This window comes from Chiloscyllium plagiosum, unplaced genomic scaffold, assembly GCF_037043375.1.
Source record: "Chiloscyllium plagiosum isolate Xiang-an unplaced genomic scaffold, Cpla_swu_hap1 HiC_scaffold_8, whole genome shotgun sequence".
Lineage (NCBI taxonomy): Eukaryota > Metazoa > Chordata > Chondrichthyes > Orectolobiformes > Hemiscylliidae > Chiloscyllium > Chiloscyllium plagiosum.
This window is the reverse complement of record NW_028270146.1, coordinates 1,391,245-1,414,216: the sequence shown is the minus strand read 5'-3', so window position 1 is coordinate 1,414,216 and position 22,972 is coordinate 1,391,245. Positions and strand designations below refer to the sequence as shown.

The 22,972-nt window shown below is 41.7% G+C and overlaps 1 protein-coding gene across 6 annotated transcripts in view; it reads right to left on the bottom strand.

Annotated features, from left to right (window-relative positions):
- pomt2 (protein-O-mannosyltransferase 2) overlaps positions 1-22,972 on the bottom strand; it is a 228,748-nt gene that overhangs the window by 189,636 nt on the left and 16,140 nt on the right. For all 6 annotated transcript variants that reach the window (XR_015757815.1, XR_015757814.1, XM_043701478.2 and 3 more), the window contains exons 3-4: positions 12,578-12,682; positions 4,667-4,775 (exon numbers count right to left, since the gene is read on the bottom strand). Coding sequence is in view for 4 of the 6 variants with exons in the window: in XM_043701478.2 (XP_043557413.2) it covers positions 4,667-4,775; positions 12,578-12,682 (214 nt within the window). In the remaining 2 variants the exon portion in view is untranslated. The remainder of the gene's footprint in view (positions 1-4,666; positions 4,776-12,577; positions 12,683-22,972) is intronic.

The window sequence follows — 22,972 nt, the reverse complement described above, 5'->3', positions numbered from 1 at the left end:
AATTAACATGATAGCAAGGGAAGACATTAGCTAAAGAATCATAGAATCCCTACAATGTGGAAAGAGGTCATTTAGGAGAAAGTGAGGTCTGCAGATGCTAGAGATCAGAGATGGAAATGTGTTGCTGGAAAAACGCAGGTCAGGCAGCATCTAGGGAACAGGAGAATCGACGTTTCGGGCATTAGCCCTTCTTCAGGAAAGAGGTCATTTAGCCCACCAAGCCTACACTGACCCTCCAAAAGGGTATCCCACCCAAATCCAGACCTCTACCCTAGACCCGTAACCATGCATTTAGCATGGCTAATCCACTTAACTGGCACATATCTGGACTGTGGGAGGAAACCAGAGCACATGGGGTGGAAATCCACACAGAACATGCGAATTCCACAGACTCATTCGGAAGTGGAATCAAACCTGGGTCCCTGGTGCTGTGAGGCAGTGTTAATCACGGAGCCATCCTTGGAAAGTGCAATATATATAGGTAGAGCTGGGAAACAGTAAGGGGGAAAAAAATGCGAGTAGTGGGTTCTACATAGATCCCCAATCTGTCGGGGCGATGTTTGGAAAGACATTAAGCAAGACATTAGAGACAAATGCAATAAAGGAACATCTGAGGAGACTTAAATCAGCATTTAGATTGAAAAATATCAAAATACAACAATCACTTTATTAACCAGCACCTATTGGACTAGGAGCATGCCAGTTGATCAAATGTTATGGAAAATTCTGGATACGCATAGCCACAGTAAACTCTGACTGCTCCAAAGTCAAATGTGTGCTGCTGGAAAAGTACAACAGGTCAGGCAGCATCGGAGGAGCAGGAGAATCAACATTTTGGGCAAATGTCCTTCATCAGGAATGAGACTGAGATAAATGGAGGGGGGGGGGTGAGGTAGCTCGAGTATGATAGGTAGATGAAGGTGGGGGTAATAGGGGTAGGTCGGAGAGGAGGGTGGAGTGAATAGGTGGGAAGGGAGATGGACAGGTGGGATAGGTCATGAGGGCAGTGCCAAGTTGGAAGGTTGGAACTGGGATAAGGTGGGGGGATGGAATGTGGAAACTGGTAAAATCCACAGTGATGCCGTGGGATCGGAGGGTCCCGAGGTGGAAGATGAGAAGTTCTTCCTACAGACAGTGGGTGGTTAGGGAGTGGCAATGGAGGCGGCCCAAGACCTGCATGTCCTTGGCGGAGTGGGAGAGAAAGTTGAAGTAGGTAAAAACAAGGACTGCAGATGCTGGAAACCAGATTCTAGATTGGAGCAATGCTGGAAAAGCACAGCAGTTTCGGCAGCATCCGAGGAGCAGGAAAATCAACGTTTTAGACAAAAGCTCATCAGGAATAGGGAAGGGCTTTTGCCCGAAACGTCGATTTTCCTGCTCCTCGGATGCTGCCTGAATTGCTGTGCTTTTCCAGCACCACTCTAATCGGGAAAGTTGAAGTGTTTCGGCCATGGGGTGGTGGGGTTGTTTCTTTGACTAATCATGGTCGGACTTTCATATATAAAAAGGGAGACAGAGAGCCCTCCATGCCCAGGCACTCAGCTAGGCAAACCTCAAGCTGCTCGGAGATGAAACCAGTTCAGTTCAGTTGATGCACCCTCCCCATATAATTCAACAGACACGTGTTATGAAGTTGAAGGAGTGTACTGTATCTTTAAGAGTGAGTGAATGCTGTTTTGCACAGAGCTTACAAGCACCTGTCATATGATTAGCTAGCAGTCTCAGAGTGCACTGGAAAATTGAAAATATGTAACATTTGTCAGTGAAATGGATACCTGAGCTATGGTTGCTGTTTTGACAACAATTTGAACATTATCCAGTTTAAATTATGCCCCAGGATACTAACATCCAATTGAACTTGAATTTATTGTTTTTGCCAATCTCGAACCAATGAGATGATCCAATGTTTGGGGTATAAAGAAGCAGGCATTTTGAAAGTTATTCAGAGTAACTGCCATCGACAGTAACTGCCAGCAAAAAACTCTCCATCAAAAGGTATCTTTTTCATATGAAACATCTTTGCAGTAAAAGACAGAAGATGACCCAGGGAGATTTTCAGAAAAAAGATGGAGAACATCAGATACAACAGGCACTGTGTGGTTTGAAAATAAGTTGATGCAATTTTAATACAGGTTTTTATTGGAACTTTACATTGTTTAGAGTTGGAGGCAGATAATAAACAGTTAAGAGAAAGGAGTGCTTAGAGTTGTAAATAGTTGTTGTTTAATGTGCATTTTTAGAGTTAAGGAATAAATAGGTATTTTTCTTTAAACAGTGGAACTTGGGAGTTCTCTGTCATTCATACTTTAACAAATTAAGAAGCGAGTAGAGCTTTTCTGGGTGTTTGATTTAATTAGCAGAAGGGTTCACCACCAGGTCATAACACATGCAAAGTGAGCATAGCACAAAAAGATTTTGTGCGCAGCGTAACAACTCCATTATGAGCAGCATGCTCTGCATTCTGACTTTCACTGTGTACCCCTGCCCCACAGACCCCCACCAGCCACCTCCACAAACTCTGCTAACATTGCTGCTGTCTGGTTGTCTTGGTCCTCGGCCTCATTGGTTTTCTCACTCTGTACCACCTCCTCCTGTGCTCAGTTCAGCTTTCCTTCTTCACTGCTTCAGCAGTGTCAGCGATGTTGGCCATGCTTGCATTCTCAGCTTTCCTCTGCAGGTTTGGTGTCCTGATTTACAGCAGAAATATGCTGACATCGTAGTAGGTTGTGGCATTTGAGGAATATAATTTTTGCCAGTTTAATCAAGAATGCCAGTTAATAAGGCACCAGTGAAAACAAAATGTGGTTAGTGTCAATACCATGGATGAGGAATTCCTGGAGCGTGTCCAGCATGGTTTTCTGGATCGATATGTTGAGGACTCAACTTGAGAACAGGTCATTTGGACAGGGTATAGTTTAATAGGAAAAGAATAATTGACATTCCAGTTGTGCAAAGCCCCTGTAGATGTCAGAGTATAATCTGACAGAATTCCTCATCAAGGTGAAGAGTTACATAAAAAAAGACAAACAACTGCAGAGTCCAGAAATACGAAGCCACAATAAAAATTGCTAGAAAAACTCAGGAGGTCTGGCAGCATCTGTGGACTGAAAGCAGAGTTAACGTTTTGGGTCAGTGACCTTTCTTCAGAACTGAAGAATAGAACTCTATTTTGAAGAAGGGTCACTGAACCCGAAACATTAACTCTTGCTCTCCACAGATGCTGCCAGGCCTGCTCAATTTTTCCAGTAATCTTTTTAGTTGGAGTTTTTACATAGCTCATTCTGAGACTAGCTCCTAAATCCAAATAGAAGAAACTAAGATAATATTTGGTGCGAGTTCATAATGATAGATTGGAGGATATTCTTTCAGAAGACAGTGGTTAGGCAGTGGCAAACATTCAAACAGAGCATGAGTGAACTCCGACAACTGTTCATTCCTGTTTGGGCCAAAAGCAGAAATGATGGCCAAACCATAGCTTAAAAAGGAAATGAGAGATGATACGCAATCCAAGGAAGAGGCCGGGGAAAAAAAGCAACAGACTGGTGGACTGGGAGCACTTTAGAGTTCAACAATGTAGGACAAAAGGATTGATGAAGAAAAGAAAAATAGATTAGGAAAGTCAGCTTGCAAGAAACAAAAATTAACTGTAAAAGCTTCTATCGATCTGTGAAAAAAAAAGTGAACGTGAATGTACTTCCTTCACAGTCAGAAACAGATGAAATTATTAATTGGGAACAAAGAAAGGGCTGACCAACTAAATACATTCACAAAGGAGACAAATAACATGCCAAATATTGGTGGGGAACACACAGGGTTTTGGGACAGGGAGGAACTGAAGGTAATCCGCATTAGTTACAAACTGGTGTTGGGAAAATTGATGGAATTGAAGGCTAACAAATTCCCAGGGCCTGATCATCTACACCCAAGAGTACCTAAAAAAGTGGCCCTAAAAACAGTGAATGCTTTGGTGGTTCCAACAGATTGGAGAATCATTAATGTAACCCCACTATTTAAATCTCAAATGAACCCGCCTCCTCCAACGCATTTGCAGGCAGTGCATTCTATCCTCTAACTACTTGTTCTTCGAAATAGTTTTTCTCACATTATCCTTACTTTGTTTGCCTAAATGCAGTAAACTGTATTTTGTTTGCAATTAAACTCACCAAAAGTGAACAAAAAACCATTATTCTTCTGGAAGTCTTTTAAATCACCATGACTACAGAATAATCAAAAATTAATCATTAAATCCCCTCAGATACACAGTAAAGACTTAGGTCGCTGGTTCAAAATCAAACCTCTAAACTCAAAAACAATTATGAAAATATGTGTAAATCACACAACCTACAACACAGTGCTAACTTGACTTTGCATCTGTCCAAATTCTTTTGCAAATCTGTTGTGGAACGGTTGTGGTACCTTCTGTTTTATTATCAGTAAAAAAAAAAAAAGATAGGAACAAAGAAGAACACAACCATATTGAGCAGACAATTGGTAATGAACTCAAAAGACAAAATTCTGAGGCCCTTCAGGAAAACTTTCACAGTTTACATTTGATTTTTTTCTTTAAAATATTCAATGCGTCTGTAACAGCACACACATCTGTACAACCATGCTACATGGCTGGAGACTGTGCAGCACAATCTTATAACATCAGTAAAATACTCACCAAAGATCAGCAGAACAGCAGCAAGCAGTGCAGCACAAAGTGAGCTAGAGAGCTCCAATACGATGAGATATGCAAAAGGAACCAGGAAAGACCCAAGGGTTGCACAGAGCTGTAAGATTTTGCGAGGGAAGATCACACATGACAGAGAGAACATGTAAGGAGAAAAACATGTTGAGAAACAGAGTCAGAAACTAACAGCAATCAATGTATATATTTCAAGAGATTGCCCTCTCATTCTAATACGACTGAAGTATGTAGTATTCAGTCAGCATGTAAATGATCAGTGAACCTCACTGGGTATTAAGCTTTTCATTGTTTGGGAGAGATGACAGTGCTGTGATAATGTGACTATACTATTAACCTTGAACATTATTTTGTGGAGAAGGGTTCAAATTTCACCATTACAGATGGTGCAACTTGAATTCGATAAAGGTTTGCAATTAAAAAGCTACCTTAGTAATGACCAATGTCACTAGATGGTTAAATTAAAATGTGTACAGAGGAATTTCAATTATCCGAATTTCAGATTATCTGAACAAGGTCACAAGATTCCGATGCTTGGCTAAATGGTGTTATCTGGCATTCGATTATCTGACTATACTATTAACCTATACTATACTCCCCGCTCATGTCATTCAGAGAATAGAGGTTCCTCTATCGTTTCTAGGAAAGTTAATGCAATCACAAAGATGGCTTCATATACTATTTGCAGACTGGAATATTGAACTGATGAAGTTGGTAGCATACCATTCTTTTGTGAAACTGATTTGGTAAAAGGATACTAGCAGTTACCATTGACAAAAAGGGCTAAGGAAATTTCCATTTTTGCCAAACCCAATGGATTATATCATGGCCAGATTATGTCATTTGAATTTCAGAATGCTCCAGTCACATTTCAACAATTAATGAACAGAGTTATAGCTGAAGTGCTTAATTGTGCACAATACTTCAATGATATTGGGGTATATAGTAACACAATAAATATGCAGAACAATTAGAAAACCTGTCTAAACAATTACAGTTGGCCAGGTTGGTGACAAACCTAGCAAAACATGAATTTGCAAGACCAAGAAAGCGACATATTTGTGACATATTGTAGGGCAACGACATCCAAATCAGCATAACAGCGAGCTTTGATCGTCTTTCCCACCACTAAAACTAAACCAAATTTTATGGGATTTTCAGGAATGTGCAGATTTTATTGGAGATTTGTAATTAATTTAGCACAACAGTTGTATACTTAACCAACTTGCTACAAGACAGACAAAGATGGCAGGGTTAAGAGAATGGCAGGTGTCCCTTGAAAAGCTGAATGCCATCTTAAGTAAACCCACATTAAATGGTTTGTTAGACCTTGGTGCAAATAAACTACCAGTAGATAGTAGGGATTTTGAAGATGTGGGCAGTTCTCTTACTGACAAGGATGACAAGGCCGGAATGGGGATATCAAAGGATTACTTTTTAAAGCAGCTTCAGAAAAAACATTGCAGTGTAGTAAAGGAGAATTTGCAGTGTTGGCAGCTCACGAACACTTTCAAGTTTGTTCAACATGGAAACAAGGAGACCTTACTGATCATAATCTATTAACTGTTATGGAGACTACTTAAGACCAATATTCAGCGATCATTCTGTTGAAATTTGTTATTGCAACCTCCTGGCATAAAAATTTTACATTTCAAGGGGGAATAAAAATGCAATTGCTGATGCTTTATCCTGATTGGAACAGTTCACATTTTAAGAAAGTACCCAAGAATGTTATACAGTGATCAAAAATCTAGTGGGAGAAAGATTTACATGGCTGTGAGCTTTGTGTCATGTTTGCTGTTTAATTATTACTAACCCTGTCATGAAACACATTATTGAAATAGCATTCTTTGGAGGTTGGAGGTGCACTGAGACTATTTTTCCTTTTATTTTTCTAAGTTTAGGTTGAACTGTGTTGCAGTTGAGAATTGAAAAGAAACTGAAGATCAAAGTTCAAAGTGAAGAGAATAAAAGACTAATGTTTGCAGTTAGGAACAGGGTTGGAAAGATAGGCAGGTTAGTTACTGCTGTAAGGTAATTATGGATGATTTTGCTCAGGGACTGGCAGCTGGTTGGAGATCAATCAAAAGAGAACAGTGCTGGCCAGCCAACCACAGAAAATGTTGACTGAGATTTTTGGGCAAGAGGCAGTTTTGTTTTAGAAGCTGCCAGACTTGAAAACCTTTTTGTTTTACTTTGCTGTCTCTCATTTTCTCCAGTTATTAAATTGTTGAAAATTTGGGAAAAAATTAGCCAGTCTGAAAGAAATAAGTAACGCCTCCAGATGTCTAGCGGAACCTGTTTGCATTGACTATTGACTTCAGAATTCAAGCAAGATATACAGTCCTACATGAGCTGAAAAATGTGGTGCTGGAAAAGCGCAGAAGGTCAGGCAGCATCCAAGGAGCAGGAGAATCGACATTTCAGGCATAAGCCCTTCTCTCATTCCTGAAGAAGGGACACATTTTTCAGCTCATACAGTCCTACATGCCTATAATACAACACATCAAAGGATTTCACGAAGGCTTGATTCGCATTGTTGAAACACAGTTATCGGCCTGGCAGATTTACAATTCTTTTAATTTCAAATTTACTGCATCCTTAAACAGTGTGTGTCTGTCTGTCTGTTAGTCAGTGTAAGAGTGGGGAGTTACATTTGAGGGGTAATGGGCCTAGACCTTAGGTACTCATTAGATTGCCTTAACAGAGACTTAGAAAGAGGTGGCGGCAGAAGTATTCGATCCCTTGGGTCTGCTCCGCTATTCAATATGATCAAGGCTGATCATTGATTTCAATACCCTAATTCCCACCCCCATAATCAATTGATCCCTTTAGCCACACGAGCTATATATACTCTCTTCTTGAAATATGAAATGTTTTCGTCACAACCACTTCCGCTGATAGTGAATTCCACAGGCTTAGAATTTTTCGATGAAGAAATTTCTCCTATCCTGGTCCTAAAAGATTTACCACTCATCCTTAAACTATGTCCCCTAGTTCTGGACTCCCTGGTCATTAGGAACATCCTTCTTGTTTCCAATCTGTTTAATCCTGTTATAATGTTATAGATGTCTCGGAGAGATCGGTGCCACACCACCACCTCGGAAAGGCAGTCAACATCAAAGACCCTCTTACCCTGGTTATAATCTCTTCCGACTTCTTATGTCAGGCAGAAGGTACAAAAGTTTAAACACATATCACAGGTTCAAGAGCAGCTTCTTTCCAGCTGTTATGAGACTTCTGAATAGCCCTCTCAAATTTCAAATCAAATGTTGATCTTGCTTTTTGTGCACATTCTTTGCAGCCGTAACTTTCTATTCCTTTTTGGATGTAGGTTTACTCACGGAGCTGGAAGGTTCGTTTCCAGATGTTTCGTTACCTTACTAGTTAAGATCTTCAGTGGGCCTCAGGCGAAGCAATGCTGAAAATTCCTACTTTCTATTTATATGTTTGGGCTTCTTTGGGTTGCTGATGTCATTTCCTGTGGTGAACTCACTTCCTGTTCTTTTTTCCAGGGGCTGGTAGATGGGGTTTAACTCGATGTGTTTGTTGATAGAGTTCCAGTTGGAATGCCATGCTTCTAGGAATTCTCATGTGTGTCTTTATTTGGTTTGTCTTTGGATGGATGTGTTATCCCAGTCAAAGTGGTGTCCTTCCTTATCTGTGTGCAAGGATACTAGTGAGAGAAGGTCATGTCTCTTTGTAGCTAGTTGGTCTTCATATATCCTGGTGGCTAGTTTTCTGCCACCATGTAGTATTTGTTACAATCCTTGCACGGTATTTTGTAAATGACGTTAGTTTTGCTCATTGTCTGTATAGGGTTTTTCAAGTTCATTAGCTGCTGTTTTAGTGTGTTGGTGGGTTTGTGGGTTACCATGATGCCAAGGGATCAGAGTAGTCTGGCAATCATTTCTGAGATGTCTTTGATGTAGGGGAGAGTGCCTAGGGTTTTTGGGCATGTTTTGTCTGCTTGTTTGGGTTTGTTGCTGAGAAATTGGTGGACTGTGTTCATTGGGTACCCATTCTTTTTGAATACACAGTATAGGTGATTTTCCTCTGGTCTGCGTAGTTCCTCTGTGCTGCAGTGTATGTTGACTCGCTGAAATAATGTTCTAATTCAGCTTTGTTTGTGGGTGTTGGGTCCCCACGCACTCACTGCCTCCCCTTTTAACTAGTTAAAAGCAGCCCGAGTAGCACTAACTAATCTCCCTGTAGGAATACTGGCTCCCTTCTAACTCCAGTGGATCCCATCTCTCTTATATAGATCATTTCTTACCCTGAAGAGATCCCAATGGTCCAAAAAATGTGAATCCTTGCCCAATGAACCAGCTCCTCAGCTATGCATTAATCTGCTCTATCCTCCTATTGCTATCTCACTAGCCCTTGGCCCTGTAGTAGTCCAGATATTACTATCCTCGAGGACCTAACTTCCTGCCTAATTGCTCCATATTTCCAGTGCAGAATCTGTTTTCCTGAGCTATGTCATTGGTACCAATATACACAACGACCTGTTGCTGGTCTCTCTCCCCTTTCAGAATATTGTGCACCCACTCATTAACCCCAACACCAGGGAGGTAACACACGATCCTAATGTCGCATTGCCAGCTGCAGAAACATCTGTCTGTGCCCCAGACGACTGTCCCCTATTATAATTGATTACCTGGAACCTGACATACCTCTTGTTACATTAGTGCCAGTCACGGTACCAGAAACCTGGCTGTGTGTTCAGTACTCCACTAAAACACCATCTATTCAGCCATCCCCCCCTCCACCCCCCTAACTGTATCCAAAGCTGCATACCTGTCTGAAATGGGATAGCTACGGGAGACTCCTTCACTACCTGGCTATCTCTCCTACCACTTCTCGCAGTCAACCATCTTACCTAACTGTATCTGCAGTGTCTCTGCCTTCCTAAAATTGCCATGCATTACACCCCCAAACTCGTAAACTCGTCATTGCCTCTAACCGTTGCTCCAAATGATCCATGCGGCCCGATAGGATTTGCAACCAAAAACACTTCCTTTAGACACAGACTCCACGAACATTCAAAATCTGCCTGATCTCCTACACCTCAGTGGAAAAGCAAATCACCTTACGAAAAGCCATTCCTGCCTCTAACAATGCAGAGATTCAGAAACTAAAAAAAATGCAACATACTTTGCTGAAAAAATGCAGCATAAAGTGCCTCTGAAACTCCTTGCCACAGAACTGTGGGGGCAGAGCCCTTGTGTATACTGAAGGCCGAGGTAGATTGATTCTTTAGGGGAATCAAGGATCATAGGGAAAGAGGGGAATGGCGGGCATAAGCAATCTTGGATCAGCAATGATCCCATTGAATGAGGGTGCAGAGTTGAGGGGCTAAAGGGGTGTACTCATGTTCCTTTTCCTGAAGAGTCTTAAATCTAGGCTTTTTGGTTCTCAATCTTTCCATCAAAGCAAACAACCTATTCCATGTACACTGTCCACACTCATGATTTTGAATACGTCTTAGTTTCTCAAATCTCCTCCCAATTTTTTCTTCGGCTGAAGAAACACAGTCTCAACTTCTCCATCTAACTGAAGTTCTCTCTAATCTCTGGGGCCATTCTCATAAATGTTTTATGCATTCCGCCTAATACCTTCTTTCCTAAAGTGTGGAGTCAGTAGCTGAAAATGTGTTGCTGGAAAAGCACAGCAGGTCAGGCAGCATCCAAGGAGCAGGAGAATCGACGTTTCAGGCATGAGCCCTTCTGCAGGAATGGATGCTGCCTGACCTGCTGTGCTTTTCCAGCAACACATTTTCAGCTCTGATCTCCAGCATCTGCAGCTCTCACTTTCTCCTGTGGAGTCAGTAGGTCAGCTGAGTCTGAACTAGTGCTTTATACAAATTTATCACAACTCCTTTGCTTTGTAACATGTGGCCCTACCAATGAAACTGTGTGCTGTCTGCTTTTTAAACTGTGCACCAGAACTGCCCTGTCACCTTCAAGACTTATTCACGTGTGTGTTCAGGTCCCTCTGCTCATGCAGCACCTTCAGAATTTTATCTTTATCTACTAGATCTCCATGTCGCTCCCACTAAAACAAATCACTTCATACTTCCCTGCATTAAATTTTAATCTGTCGCTTGTTTGCTCATCTTACCAGCCTTACTATATCCTTTTCAACTTCTAAAGAGCTCATGGTTCATAACACACCAAGTTTCCTCTCATCTACAAATGTTGAAATTCTGCCTTTTATACCAAAGTCTAGGACACTAACACATCTCATGAATAGCATGTGCCCTGGCAGGTGTCACTACAAGCCTTCCTTCAGTCCAAAAAACAACTGTCCAGCACAACAGTCAACTTGATTTCCGTGTTGCTACTGTTCCTTCTATTCCATTAACCCAGAACATAGAACATTACAGCGCAGTATTGGCCCTTCGGCCCTTGATGTTGCACCGACCTGTGAAACCAGTCTGAAGCCCATCTGACCTACACTACTCCATTCTTGTCCAAATGCCTATCCAATGACCATTTAAATGCCTGTAAAATTGTTGAGCCTACTTCTGTAACAAGCAGTGCATTCTACACTCCTACTACTGAATTAAGAAATTACCTCTAACATTTGTCCTATATCACCCCTCAATTTAAAGCCCTTGTGCTAGCCAACATCTGAGGAAAACACCTCTCACTGTACAACTCATCTAAACCTCTGATTATCTTAGATGTCTCAATTAAGACACCTCAAGTCCCTCAGCCTTTTCTCGTAAGACCTTCCCTCCATACCAGGCAACATCCCAGTAAATTTCCTCTGCACCTTTTCCAGTGCTTCCACATCCTTCCTATAATGCGGTGACCAGAACTGTACACAAGACTCCAAATGTGGTCGTATCAGAGTTTTGTACAGCTGCATCATGACCTCATGGCTCTGAAACTCTATCCTTCTACCAATAAAAGCTGACACACCATATGCCTTCTCAACAACCCTATCAACCTGGGTGACGACTTTCAAGGATCTATGTAACTGGACATAGAGATCTCTCTGCTCATCGACACTACCAAGAATCTTACCATTAGCCCCATACTCAGCATTCTTGTTACTCATTCATGTTTCTCACAGATCTGTTTTGTGGGACTTTTGGAATACAATACTATATCAAAAGTGGCACCCTTGTCAGTTCTCTTCACCACCTCAGTGCTTAGGAAAGTCAGCTAATCACAATTCGTGCTTAAATAAATCCATGTTAACTTTTCTGGCCCCAAGTTTGATTTTTTTTTAAAAAAAAATCAAAAACTGCAACATTAAGCATAAAGAACATTATTATTGCATCCAATAATGAGCACTTTTTGGTGTGCCTCACTTCTCTTCTTTCTGAGGGATATATGAACATAAGAACTAGGAGCAAGAGTAGGCCATCTGGCCCTTCGAGCCTGCTCTGTATCATGGCTTCCACTTACCCACCCTCTCACCATAACACTTAATTCCTTTACTGTTGAAAAGATTACCTGAGCTTGAAATACATTTAATGAAGAAACCTCAATTGTTTCATTGGGCATGGAATTCCACAGATTCACAACATTCTGGGTGCAGAAGTTCCTTCTCAATTCGGTCCTAAATCTGCTCACCCTAATTTTAAAGCTATGCCCTCTTGTTCTAGCTTCACTCACCGGTGGAAACATCCTCTACACTTTTATCTTATCTACTCCCTTCATAAAATTACGAATCTCTACAGGATTCCCCCATAATTCTTCTAAATTCCAATGAACATAATCCCAGGCTGCTCAGTCTCTTCTTGTAACTATGACTCGTATGGCTAAATATTCTTTTTGGACAATTTATTTTGCATTTCTTTTGGATTTTTAAAATCATTTTTCTTAGTGTTTATCCAGCTAATATTCTGTTTATCCAGCTAATACTTCTTACCGCTCTCATGCCATAGTAGTGGTGGTGGCCGTACTTGTCTCCAGGTTTTTTAAATGGGAAAGTACCATCATATCCAGTCAGATATCCTGCCAATCCAATTAACATCTAGGAATGCAAAAACAAAGAAACTGAATGAAGAGGAAGAGCAATTGAGTGAGGGACAAATGTGATCAAGGATAGCAAAGCAATTAAAAATAGTTATAAAAACAGAAATTGCTGGAAAAGCTCAGGTCTGCCAGCACCTGTGGAGACTCAGGGTCACAGAGATGTCAAGCACGGAAACAGACCCTTAGAATTAGATATCCTAAATTAGTAAAGTCCCATTTGTCGGTAGTTGGTCCACATCACTCAATCTCTGCTGTCTATACTTGGCATACGCTTCCTTCTTTTTCTTAACCAAACCCCTAATTTCTCTAGTCATTCAGCATTCCTTACACCTATCAGCTTTGCCTTTCACCTGAACAGAGACATACTGTCTCTGGACTCTGGTTATCTCATTTTGAAGGCTTCAAATTTTCCAGCATTCGCTTTACCTGCAAATATCTGCCCCCAATCAGCTTTAGAAAGTTCTTGCCTAATACCGTCAGAATTGGCTTTACCCCAAATTAGAACTTCAACTTTTAGATCCAGTCTGTCCTTTTCCATCACTGTTTTAAAATAAATATGATTACAGTTGCTTGCCCCCAAGTATTCCCCCACTGACAGCTCAGTCACCTGCCCTGCCTTAATTTCCCATCAGGGCATATTTTGCATGTTCTCTAGTAGGTACATCCACATACTGAATCAAAAATATTTCTTGTACACGCCCAACAAATTCCACTCCATCTAAGCCCTTAACACTATGGCAGTCTCAGTCTGTGTTTGGAAAGTTAAAGTCCCCCACCATAACCACCCTATTATTTTACAGCTAACTGAGATCCCCTTACAAATTTGTGTCTCAATTTACCACTGACTATTGGGGGGCATATAATACAATCCCAATAAGGTGATCATCCCTTTCTTATTTCTCAGTTCCACCTGGGCAATTTGAGATTACAGGTCCCTCCATTCACAATACTTCATATTTACTCATTCATAAATCCCTACTCAATCATTTATAAAACGCAGTTCGGTATTATATTTTACTATCACAAGATAGGCTAAATTAAAACAACCTATTACTGCAGTTCAGCAGAAACCCACAAGGCAAGAAAGAATAATGGGAGAATTAAATTAATTGAATCAGGGAAACTTCATTCAATCAGAATCAAAGATTCCAGCAACAACAATGATACAACGGGAACTAAAGAGAGCAGATAGGCATGACCATCTAGCATAGTAAAAGCTCTTGAACACACAGCGGGGTAATTGCAGAGCGTATACATATGGTCTAAATCACTTAACAGAACAGACAATTCTCATGTACCTGCCTGAGTCTGTCAGTTTCAAGTATTTTACAGAAAAAAAAACACTATCAAAACCATGGAAAGGAGAATCATTTCAATGAACTGATAACTGCACCCTGTAAATGTCAGGCACATGAGTGATCCACTAACTATACTGTGCAAATGTTAAACCTATTAATGTATTGACACTTGTATTCTGAAAATGTTGATCACATTAACGAGCTGTCTGTTATGATATGGTATAAGAAAGCCACTTCCATTCAACGCCATAGCTTCAGCTCAGAAAGACAACTGGAGGCCTTTTTACTGTCTCTCACTCCATTCACGGTCTAAAAAAAAAAGGAACCTCAACACACCCAAATAACATTCCTGGACATATTCCCAGGATTATCCTCCCCAAGCACAACGATAATGTTATATCTTATCAAAAAGACCACTCCCCCTCCTCTCTTGACCCCCTTTCCATCTTTCCTGTAGCATTTCTATCACAGAACATTAAGCCGTCAGTCCAGTTCATCCCAGAGCACGTCTCTGTAATTGCTATGGTATGCCAGGCCCATGTTCCTAATCATGCCCAAAGTTCATTTTAAGAATGGGAATAAAGTGTGAGCAGGTAGGGAAAGAGTTAAGTTTAGGGCTGCTTGACAAAGGTTCAGCTGGCATGACTTTGACCAGATAAGAATTGGATGTAGATTTGCTTTCTGAGCTGGAGGGTTTACTCAGCGAGCAAACCTACATCCAGGACCTCAACCGGAGTCACAAATCTTCTCAAAACACGCTAACAGATAAGAACTTGTAGTAAACAATGAGGTGCTGAAAACAAGGGTAGTGGTTTATCGAAGTAAAGAACATCCACTGCATAATGCCAGATGGATTAAGCTGCCCGTTGATGCTCGCTGATTGTAATGGTCACCCAATCAATACAGATGTTGCCTTATTTGGATGCTGCTCCCTGTAAGTGACTGCACAAATTCATTAAGAAGGTTAGATTAGATTAGATTCCCTACAGTGTGGAAACAGGACCTTCGGCCCAACCAATCCATACCGACCCTCTGAAGAGTAACCCACCCAGACCCAGTTCCCTCTGACTAATGCACCTAACACTATGAACAATTTAGTATGGCCAATTCACCTGACCTGCACATCTTTGGACCATTGTTCGAAAGACCAAGAACTCATGCCCTTGTATATATGGATGATTGCTCTCTTGCCATGGCTTGGAATATAAGAAGGTAGAGCCATACTGTGTGTCTGAGTGTTTGCTTCAACTGATGCAGGAATGCAGAAATGGGATGTCAATCTACTTTCCCTGTTAGGCCTCTTGCACTGAAATAAATGCTGTTTAATTATCAGTCCTACCTCGTTCTTGCCTGCTCTAACTGTTTGACTGCCTCATTTTCCCAAGTGTACGAGTCTCAGACTGATCTCTTTCCTCAGTATCTCCCTGGGTCCCACCCCCCACTTTACTAGTTTAAATCCTCCCGAGCAGTTCTAACAAATATTAGTCACCTTCCAATTCAGTTGTAATCCATCCTTCTTTCACAGGTCACTTCTACCCCAGAAGAAATTCCATGATCCAAAAACGTGAACCCTTTCCCCTGCATCAGCTGCTACGTCATGCATTCATCTACTCTCTCCTCCTATTCCTACCCTCAATAGCTCAGAGCACTAGGAATAATCCAGATATTACTACCAGAGGACATCCTTTTTAGATTCCTGCCTAACTTTGGAATCATGTGCGCAATTCTGGTCTCCCTCCTACAAGGATGTTGTGAAATTTGACAGGGTTCAGAAAAGATTTACAAGGATGTGGCCAGGGTTGGAAGGTTTGAGCCATAGGGAGAGGCTGAATAGGCTGGATGATTGGGCAGCATGGTGGCTCAGTGGTTAGCACTGCTACCTCACAGCGCCAGAGACCCGGGTTCAATTCCCGCTTCAGGCGACTCTCTGTGTGGAGTTTGCACATTCTCCCCGTGCCTGCGTGGGTTTCCTCCGGGTGCTCCGGTTTCCTCCCACAATCCAAAAATGAGCAGGTTAGGTGAATTGGCTATGCTAAATTGCCCGTAGTGTTAGGTGAAGGCATAATTGTAGGGGAATGGGTCTGGGTGGTTAGCGCTTCGACGGGTCGGTAGACTTGTTGGGCCGAAGGGCCTGTTTCCACACTGTAAAGTAATCTAATCATGACCTTATAGGAGGCTTATAAAATCATGAGGGGCATGGGATAGCTAAATAAGCAAGGTCTTCTCCCAGAATTGGGGGAATCCGGACGAGAGGACATAAATTTAGGGTGAGGGGGAAAGATTTAAAAGGGACCTAATAGGCAACTTTTTCCACACAGAGGGTGGGGTGTGTATGGAACAAGCTGCCAGAGGAAGTGGTGGAGGCTGGTACAATTACAACATTTATAAGGCATCTGGATCGGAATATGAATAGGAAGGGTTTAGAGGGATTCAGGCCAAGCGATGGCAAATGGGACTAGATTAATTTGGGATATCTGGGCGAGTTGGACTGAATGGTCTGTTTCTGTGCTGTACATCTGACTCTATAACTTCCTTTACTCTCCCTTTGGAATCTCATTATTTTCTCTTACTGTGTCATTAGCTCCAATGTGTATAACAATTTCCTGCTGGTCTCTCTCCCCTTTGAGAATATCCCACACCCTGAGTAAGATATCCTTAATCCTGGCACCAGGAAGGCAATACACCCTCCTATTGGCGGCTGCACAAACATCCATCTGTGCTTCTAGCTAGAGAGTCCCCTATCCCAAATGATCATTTGGAACCTGACATACCCCTGGTTACATTAGAGACAGTCTCAGTACCAGGAACTTGGCTGTTCTTACTACATTCCCCTCAGAGTCTATCACTCCCTACATTTTCCAAAACAGCATACTTGTTTGAGATGGGGATAGCCATTGGAGACTCCTGTACTACCTGCCTCCCTCTCCTACCTTTTCTGGAGATAACCAATCTACCTGACCGTATCCACAATTTTTCTCCCTTACTAAACAGCCAACTCCTGTAAATTCCTCACTGCCTCTAACTGCCACTTCAACTGATCCATACAATTTAGGGTGTAGGTTTGCTCGCTGAGCTGTAGGTTTGATATCCAGACGTTTCATTACCTGGCTGGGTAACATCATCAGTGACGACCTCCAAGTGAAGCGAAGCTGTTGCCTCCTGCTTTCTATTTATATCTTTCACCTGGATGGGGTTCCTGGGATTTGTGGTGATGTCATTTCCTGTTCGTTTTCTGAGCGGTTGATAGATGGTATCTAGATCTGTGTGTTTGTTTATGGCGTTGTGGTTGGAATGCCAGGCCTCTAGGAATTCTCTGGCATGTCTATGCTTAGCCTCTCCCAGGACAGATGTGTAGTCCCAGTCGAAATGGTGGGGATTTTTCATCGGTGTGTAGGGCTATGAGGGAGAGGGGGTCATATCTTTTTGTGGCTAGCTGGTGTTCGTGTATCCTGGTGGCTAACTTTCTTCCTGTTTGTCCTACGTCGTGTTTGTGGCAGTCCTTGCATGGAATTTTATAGATGACGTTGGTTTTGTCCATGGGTTGTACTGGGTCTGGATATCAAACCTACAGCTCAGCGAGCAAACCTACACCCTAAACCTCAACCTGAGCTACAAACCTTCACAAACCTTGCGATCCATACAATCCGACAGGATTTGCAACAAAACACACTTACATAATCATCACTACATAGAAACTCTCCCTAATCTCCTTTAACCGACAGGAAGACCATATCATTCTACTAAAGGCCATCATTAAACTTTAATAATGTACAAACCCAGAAACAAGCAGTCTTACTGCTCTAAAGAACATTGCTCCAGGATAACCAAGTACCTATGTTTTATATTTTTTAAAAGTTAATCAAGAGATACATCTCAATAAACCATATAATCAAAGAAGAACCCACTCAACTCACTATTGTATATTTACGAAATAAAATGAACAGCAAGGTTACACTTTAAAATGTGCAACTTTGCACTTAGCTACTGCCATGCTGTGTACTCTCCCACACAGGTTCCTGCAAAGTCAACTGTGAATTTCACTGTTTGTGAGTTTCTTCGACACACAATTTCCAGAGATACTTGAACTCAAACAGCAAAGACAGTAGCTGTGCAGATTGGAAAGCAGTTACTATTTCGTGTCCAGTGACCCCTCTTCACAGCCCAGGGTTAGGGTTCTGAAGGAGGATCACTTGACCTGAAACATTAACTCTGAGTACTCTCCACAGATGCTGCCACATTGCTGATTTCTTTCAGCAATTTCTGTTTTTGTTTCTGATTTCTAGCATCCACAGTTCTTCTGGTTTTCTTAACTAAAAGTAGTAATAAGGTCTAAGGATACACAAATTAAAAGCAGTCAAGTGGATCCAAGATGGCAGCGACCCAGCAAGTCTGAGTCTACAGTGCTCCTCCCAAGACTTGGGCAAAGTGGGTCACCCACCCCCACCACACTCACCAAATCACTTAAAATAGTTTTTACTTAATGTAATTAGTTGCTTAGTATTGAATTTAAACAATCTCATCTTTAGTAAAAATGACTAAAGGGAAGGGAGCCCACAGCTCTCAGCAAGCAGGAACCCCTCCCCCACCCTCTCCAGCTGCAGCAGAGGCATCCGCAGCCGCCCTGGGGGACTTACCTACAATGGGGAGCCTTGTGGAAATAATCTCCAAACTGGATGTGAAGAGCGATGCTTTCATTGAAGAGTCCCGAATCTGATGGGACTTATTCTCGGCCCTGCTACAGAAGCGCGACCGAGACATCAAGGAAATCAAGGAAAGGAGGGGCGGAGCTAAAGGTCGTCGAAAAAAATATTCGTTTGCTGGGCCTTCCCGAACGGAAGAGGAAGGCCAGCTTACAGCGTTTCTCGAACAGTGGCTGCCACAGCTTTTAAATCTGGAGGCTGGATCAGGCCAGGTATGGGTGGAATGGGCCTACCGGGTTGCAACACACTGGCCCGGCTCGAACCAGCGCCCCCGCCCGGTCCTGTTCCGGCTGCAGAGCTACAAGGAGAGATAGATCCTCCTAGAAGCCTCCAGAAACCTTGGTAAAGATCCCCAAGCCATGATCTATAAAGGATCCAAGATCATGTTATTCCAGGACTTTTTCCCAGCTCTGGTCCGACAAAGGAAGGCGTTTAATGAAGCGAAGAAGTGTTTAAGGGACTTAAATATTCAGTACTCCTTGCGTTACCCAGCGACGCTACGCTTCAACTACGAAGGGTCCGTGTATAACTTCGGATTGCCGGAAAAGGCCAAGGAATTTTTGGACTCTCTTAGATAAATTGTAAGAGTTAATTGATGTTGTTTTGCTTTCCCCCCCGCTTCGGTTTACATCTTAATTTTATATATTAATCCCTTTTTTTTACCCTACTGTTTAATATTATCTTGGGGGTGTGGGGAGAGGGATTTATTTATTTGTTCTCTACTTAGCGATTTTCTCCCTTTTTTTTTATTTGCCGGGGGGTCTAGTTAATGTTGGTGGGGGGAAGTGGTTACCTTATCCTATTTTATCTGTCTTTAGGAGCAGGGTTGATTTCCCTTGTTACTTTGTATTACTATATTTAATTATTACTTGTTGAGGCTGTAATTTTATAGTTATATATGTTTATACATGGTATTAACATTACCAAATATCTCCAGGTGTTGGTGTGGGTGGGGGTAGGGTGCTCACTGTTAACTCTAGCTCTGTAGTATATTTGAATTTTCTCCATCCTATTGAGGAGCGCCTGGGTCAAGGGTGGGGCACTGGTTGGGAGAAGATACAATGGACTTTTGGAAAGGAAGTGATATCCCCTGGGAACAAGGGGGAAAATCTCCATTTAAATATGTTTCATTTTTTTTATTATTTAGAAATAGTTTTTTATTATACTGTTGAGAGTGTATTAGAGAGCCTTTATTTTTGTGAATTTTATATGCTCTATGCTCGGGATGTTCTGGATAGGGTTTCCCCTCCCGAGGGGTCTCAGATTGGCCCGGACGATTATGGTTGATCAGTCAGTTAAGTGGTGCACCTGGAATGTCAAGGGGAGTAATTCGCCAGTCAAAAGGAAGAAAATATTAATCAAACCGAAAGAAAGGATTGATACAGCTCTTCTATAGGAGACACACTTATTGGATAAAGAACACTTGAAATTACGACAGGGTGGATTTGATCAGGCCTTTTTTTCTTCTTTTAGCTCAAAAAGCAGGAGAGTTGTTATTCTTATTCGGAAGAATTTCCCTCTCAAAATCCTAAATCAGATAAAAGACTAATCTGGACAATATATTCTGATTAAAGCCCTTATAAATGGAGAGGAATATAGGATTTTAAATTTGTATTGCCCCCCGGCACGTCCTTTTAAATTTATAACAGAAGCCTTCTCAAAATTGATGGCTCTCGGTGCTCATCATACAATTATAGGGGGAGACTTTAATTGTATTATGGATCCAGAAATAGATAGGATTCCCAAGAGTGCTGCAGGACTTTCTCCCAGATCTAGACAACTGGTGGATTTGAACAAAGAATTAGGACTAGTAGATGTATGGAGATGTCTTCATCCACAGGGCAGAGATTTTTCTTCTTACACCAATCCACAAAAATGTCACACCAGAATTGATATGTTTTTTGCCCCCTCGATTTTTTAAAATTCCATATCATCCTGTAAAATAGGCAGTATAGCAATTTCCGACCATGCTGCTGTATATATGGAAACCAAGGCGAGGAACAATGGGACATCCCCTCAGCATTGGCGTATGGACCCATTCCTGATGAAAGACAGTAAATTTGTAAAGTACTTCTCTCAAGAATTTAAAACTTTTTTGGAAATTAATTTAGGTACGGCTAGCAACCCTCAATGATGTGGGAGACCATCAAAGCTTACGCGCGAGGTTTGATCATCTCCTACTCAGCGACCCAGAAAAAATTAAAGGGAGAACAACAGCATCTGCTCGAAGCTCGCTTAAAAGCAGCTGAAACAGCATACGCTGATAGACCTTCTATAATCAAATTGCAAAGGATTACGGCCCTTAGGACAGCTTTAAACACCACGCTTACCCAAGCGGCTAAGAGGGAAATATTATTTGCAACACAAAACAAATTTGGCGATAAACCTGTTGATACTTAGCATTTCTTGCAAAGAAAAAGAAGGCCCCTCAAACCATCACGTCTATCAAGGAAAGTACGGGTATTTTGACTCATGATCATAAAAGAATTAATGCAATCTTTAGAAAATTTTATTCTGATTTGTATAAATCGCAGGATTGTGAAGACAGGACTAGGAGGATGCAGTCATTTGTTAAAAACCTGACCTTTCCGGACCTAACTCCAGAACAGGTATCGGTCTTAAATGTTCCCCTAACAATCCAAAAAAAACTTCAGAGCGGTAAGGCACCTGGCCCAGATGGCTTTCAAGCTGAATTCTATAAAGAATTTACAGAAATATTGGCTAGTCCACTTATGGAAATGTATAACTATGCATATAGTCAGGGCTGTCTCCCGCCTTCGCTGAAAGAGCCAAATATCTCTCAACCTTAAAAATGGAAAGGACCCAGAAGATTGCGCGTCATACAGACCAATATCCTTGCTAAATGTAGATTTTAAAATCCTCTCTAAAACGTTAGCATTGAGGCTAGAAAGGGTATTGCCACATATTATAACGGAGGATCAGACGGAGTTTATTAAGGGCCGTAGATCATCCAATAATATTAGAAGGGTTTTGAATGTGATTCAAGCCTGCCATCAGGGAAAGATACCAGGAGTAGTAGTCTCATTAGACGCGGAAAAGGCATTCAACAGGGTTGAATGGTCATATTTGTTTTACACATTGGAAAGGTTTGGCGTTGGAAAGGTGTTTACCAAATGGGTCTCAACATTGTATAGTGATCCCAAAGCAGTTGTGATTACCAATGGATTAGGCTCGGCTAGCTTCAGTGTGGATAGGGGCTGCCGTCAGGGATGTCCTCTCTCACCATTGCTATTTACGCTAATAATTGAACCACGAGCAGAAGCTAAACAGGCTGACCCTAATATAAACAGCCCCGAAGATTGGTACAGGTAAACATAAAATTACTCTTTATGCAGATGATGTTCTTCTATTCCTCAGTAATCCTCTGATGTCTGTACCTCGCTTAATCCAAGTTATTAATACACTTAGTGTATTTTCAGGCTACAAAATAAATTTCTCAAAATCAGAGGCTATGCCAATGGGTGGCCTTGCTATGATACCCCACTTAGTGGACGGATCCCACTTTCCCTTTCGGTGGTCCCTGGAGGGTTTCTTATATTTAGGCATTTTTATTGCCCCAGTATTTGGTCAGTTATACAAGGTTAACTTTGTGCATTTACTGGAAAGGATAAGGCAGGACCTCCAGCGATGGGGAAACCTTCCAATTTCCTGGCTGGGTAGAATAGCACTAATTAAAATGAATGTCATGCCCCGCCTCCAATACCCTATGAGAATGCTTCCGGTGATGCTGCCGAGGCTGGCACTACGTAAATTATATGGCTGGTTGGGTTCCTTTATCTGGAATCATAGACGGCCCCTCATTAAGCTGAAGAAGCTACAGCTTCCACAGGCAAGGGGAGGATTGAACTTCCCAGATTTTAGGAAATATCAGTTAAGTTCCCTATTAAGTTACATAGCTGATTGATTGCGGGTCAGACAAGACCCAATCTGGCTGGACATCGAGGCTCCTCAAGTAAAATGCCCACTTATTAACCTTTTATTTTCAGACAAGAGGAAAATCATTACGGATCACTGTCAAAACCCTATAATACTAAACATAATTAAAGCTTGGAATATAATGCGGCAAAATGAGGGCAACTCACATAAAACATCCCACGATCGGAGCATGGGGATTTCACCCGGGGCTTACAGATGCCACTTTCAAACTCTGGAGATCCAGGGATATCTCCTGTTTAGGGGATCTGTTTAAAGAAGAGGTCCTAATGTCTTTTGAACAGTGGATCAGAAATTTGGATTACCTAATGGAGACCTCTTTCGATACTTCCAAAT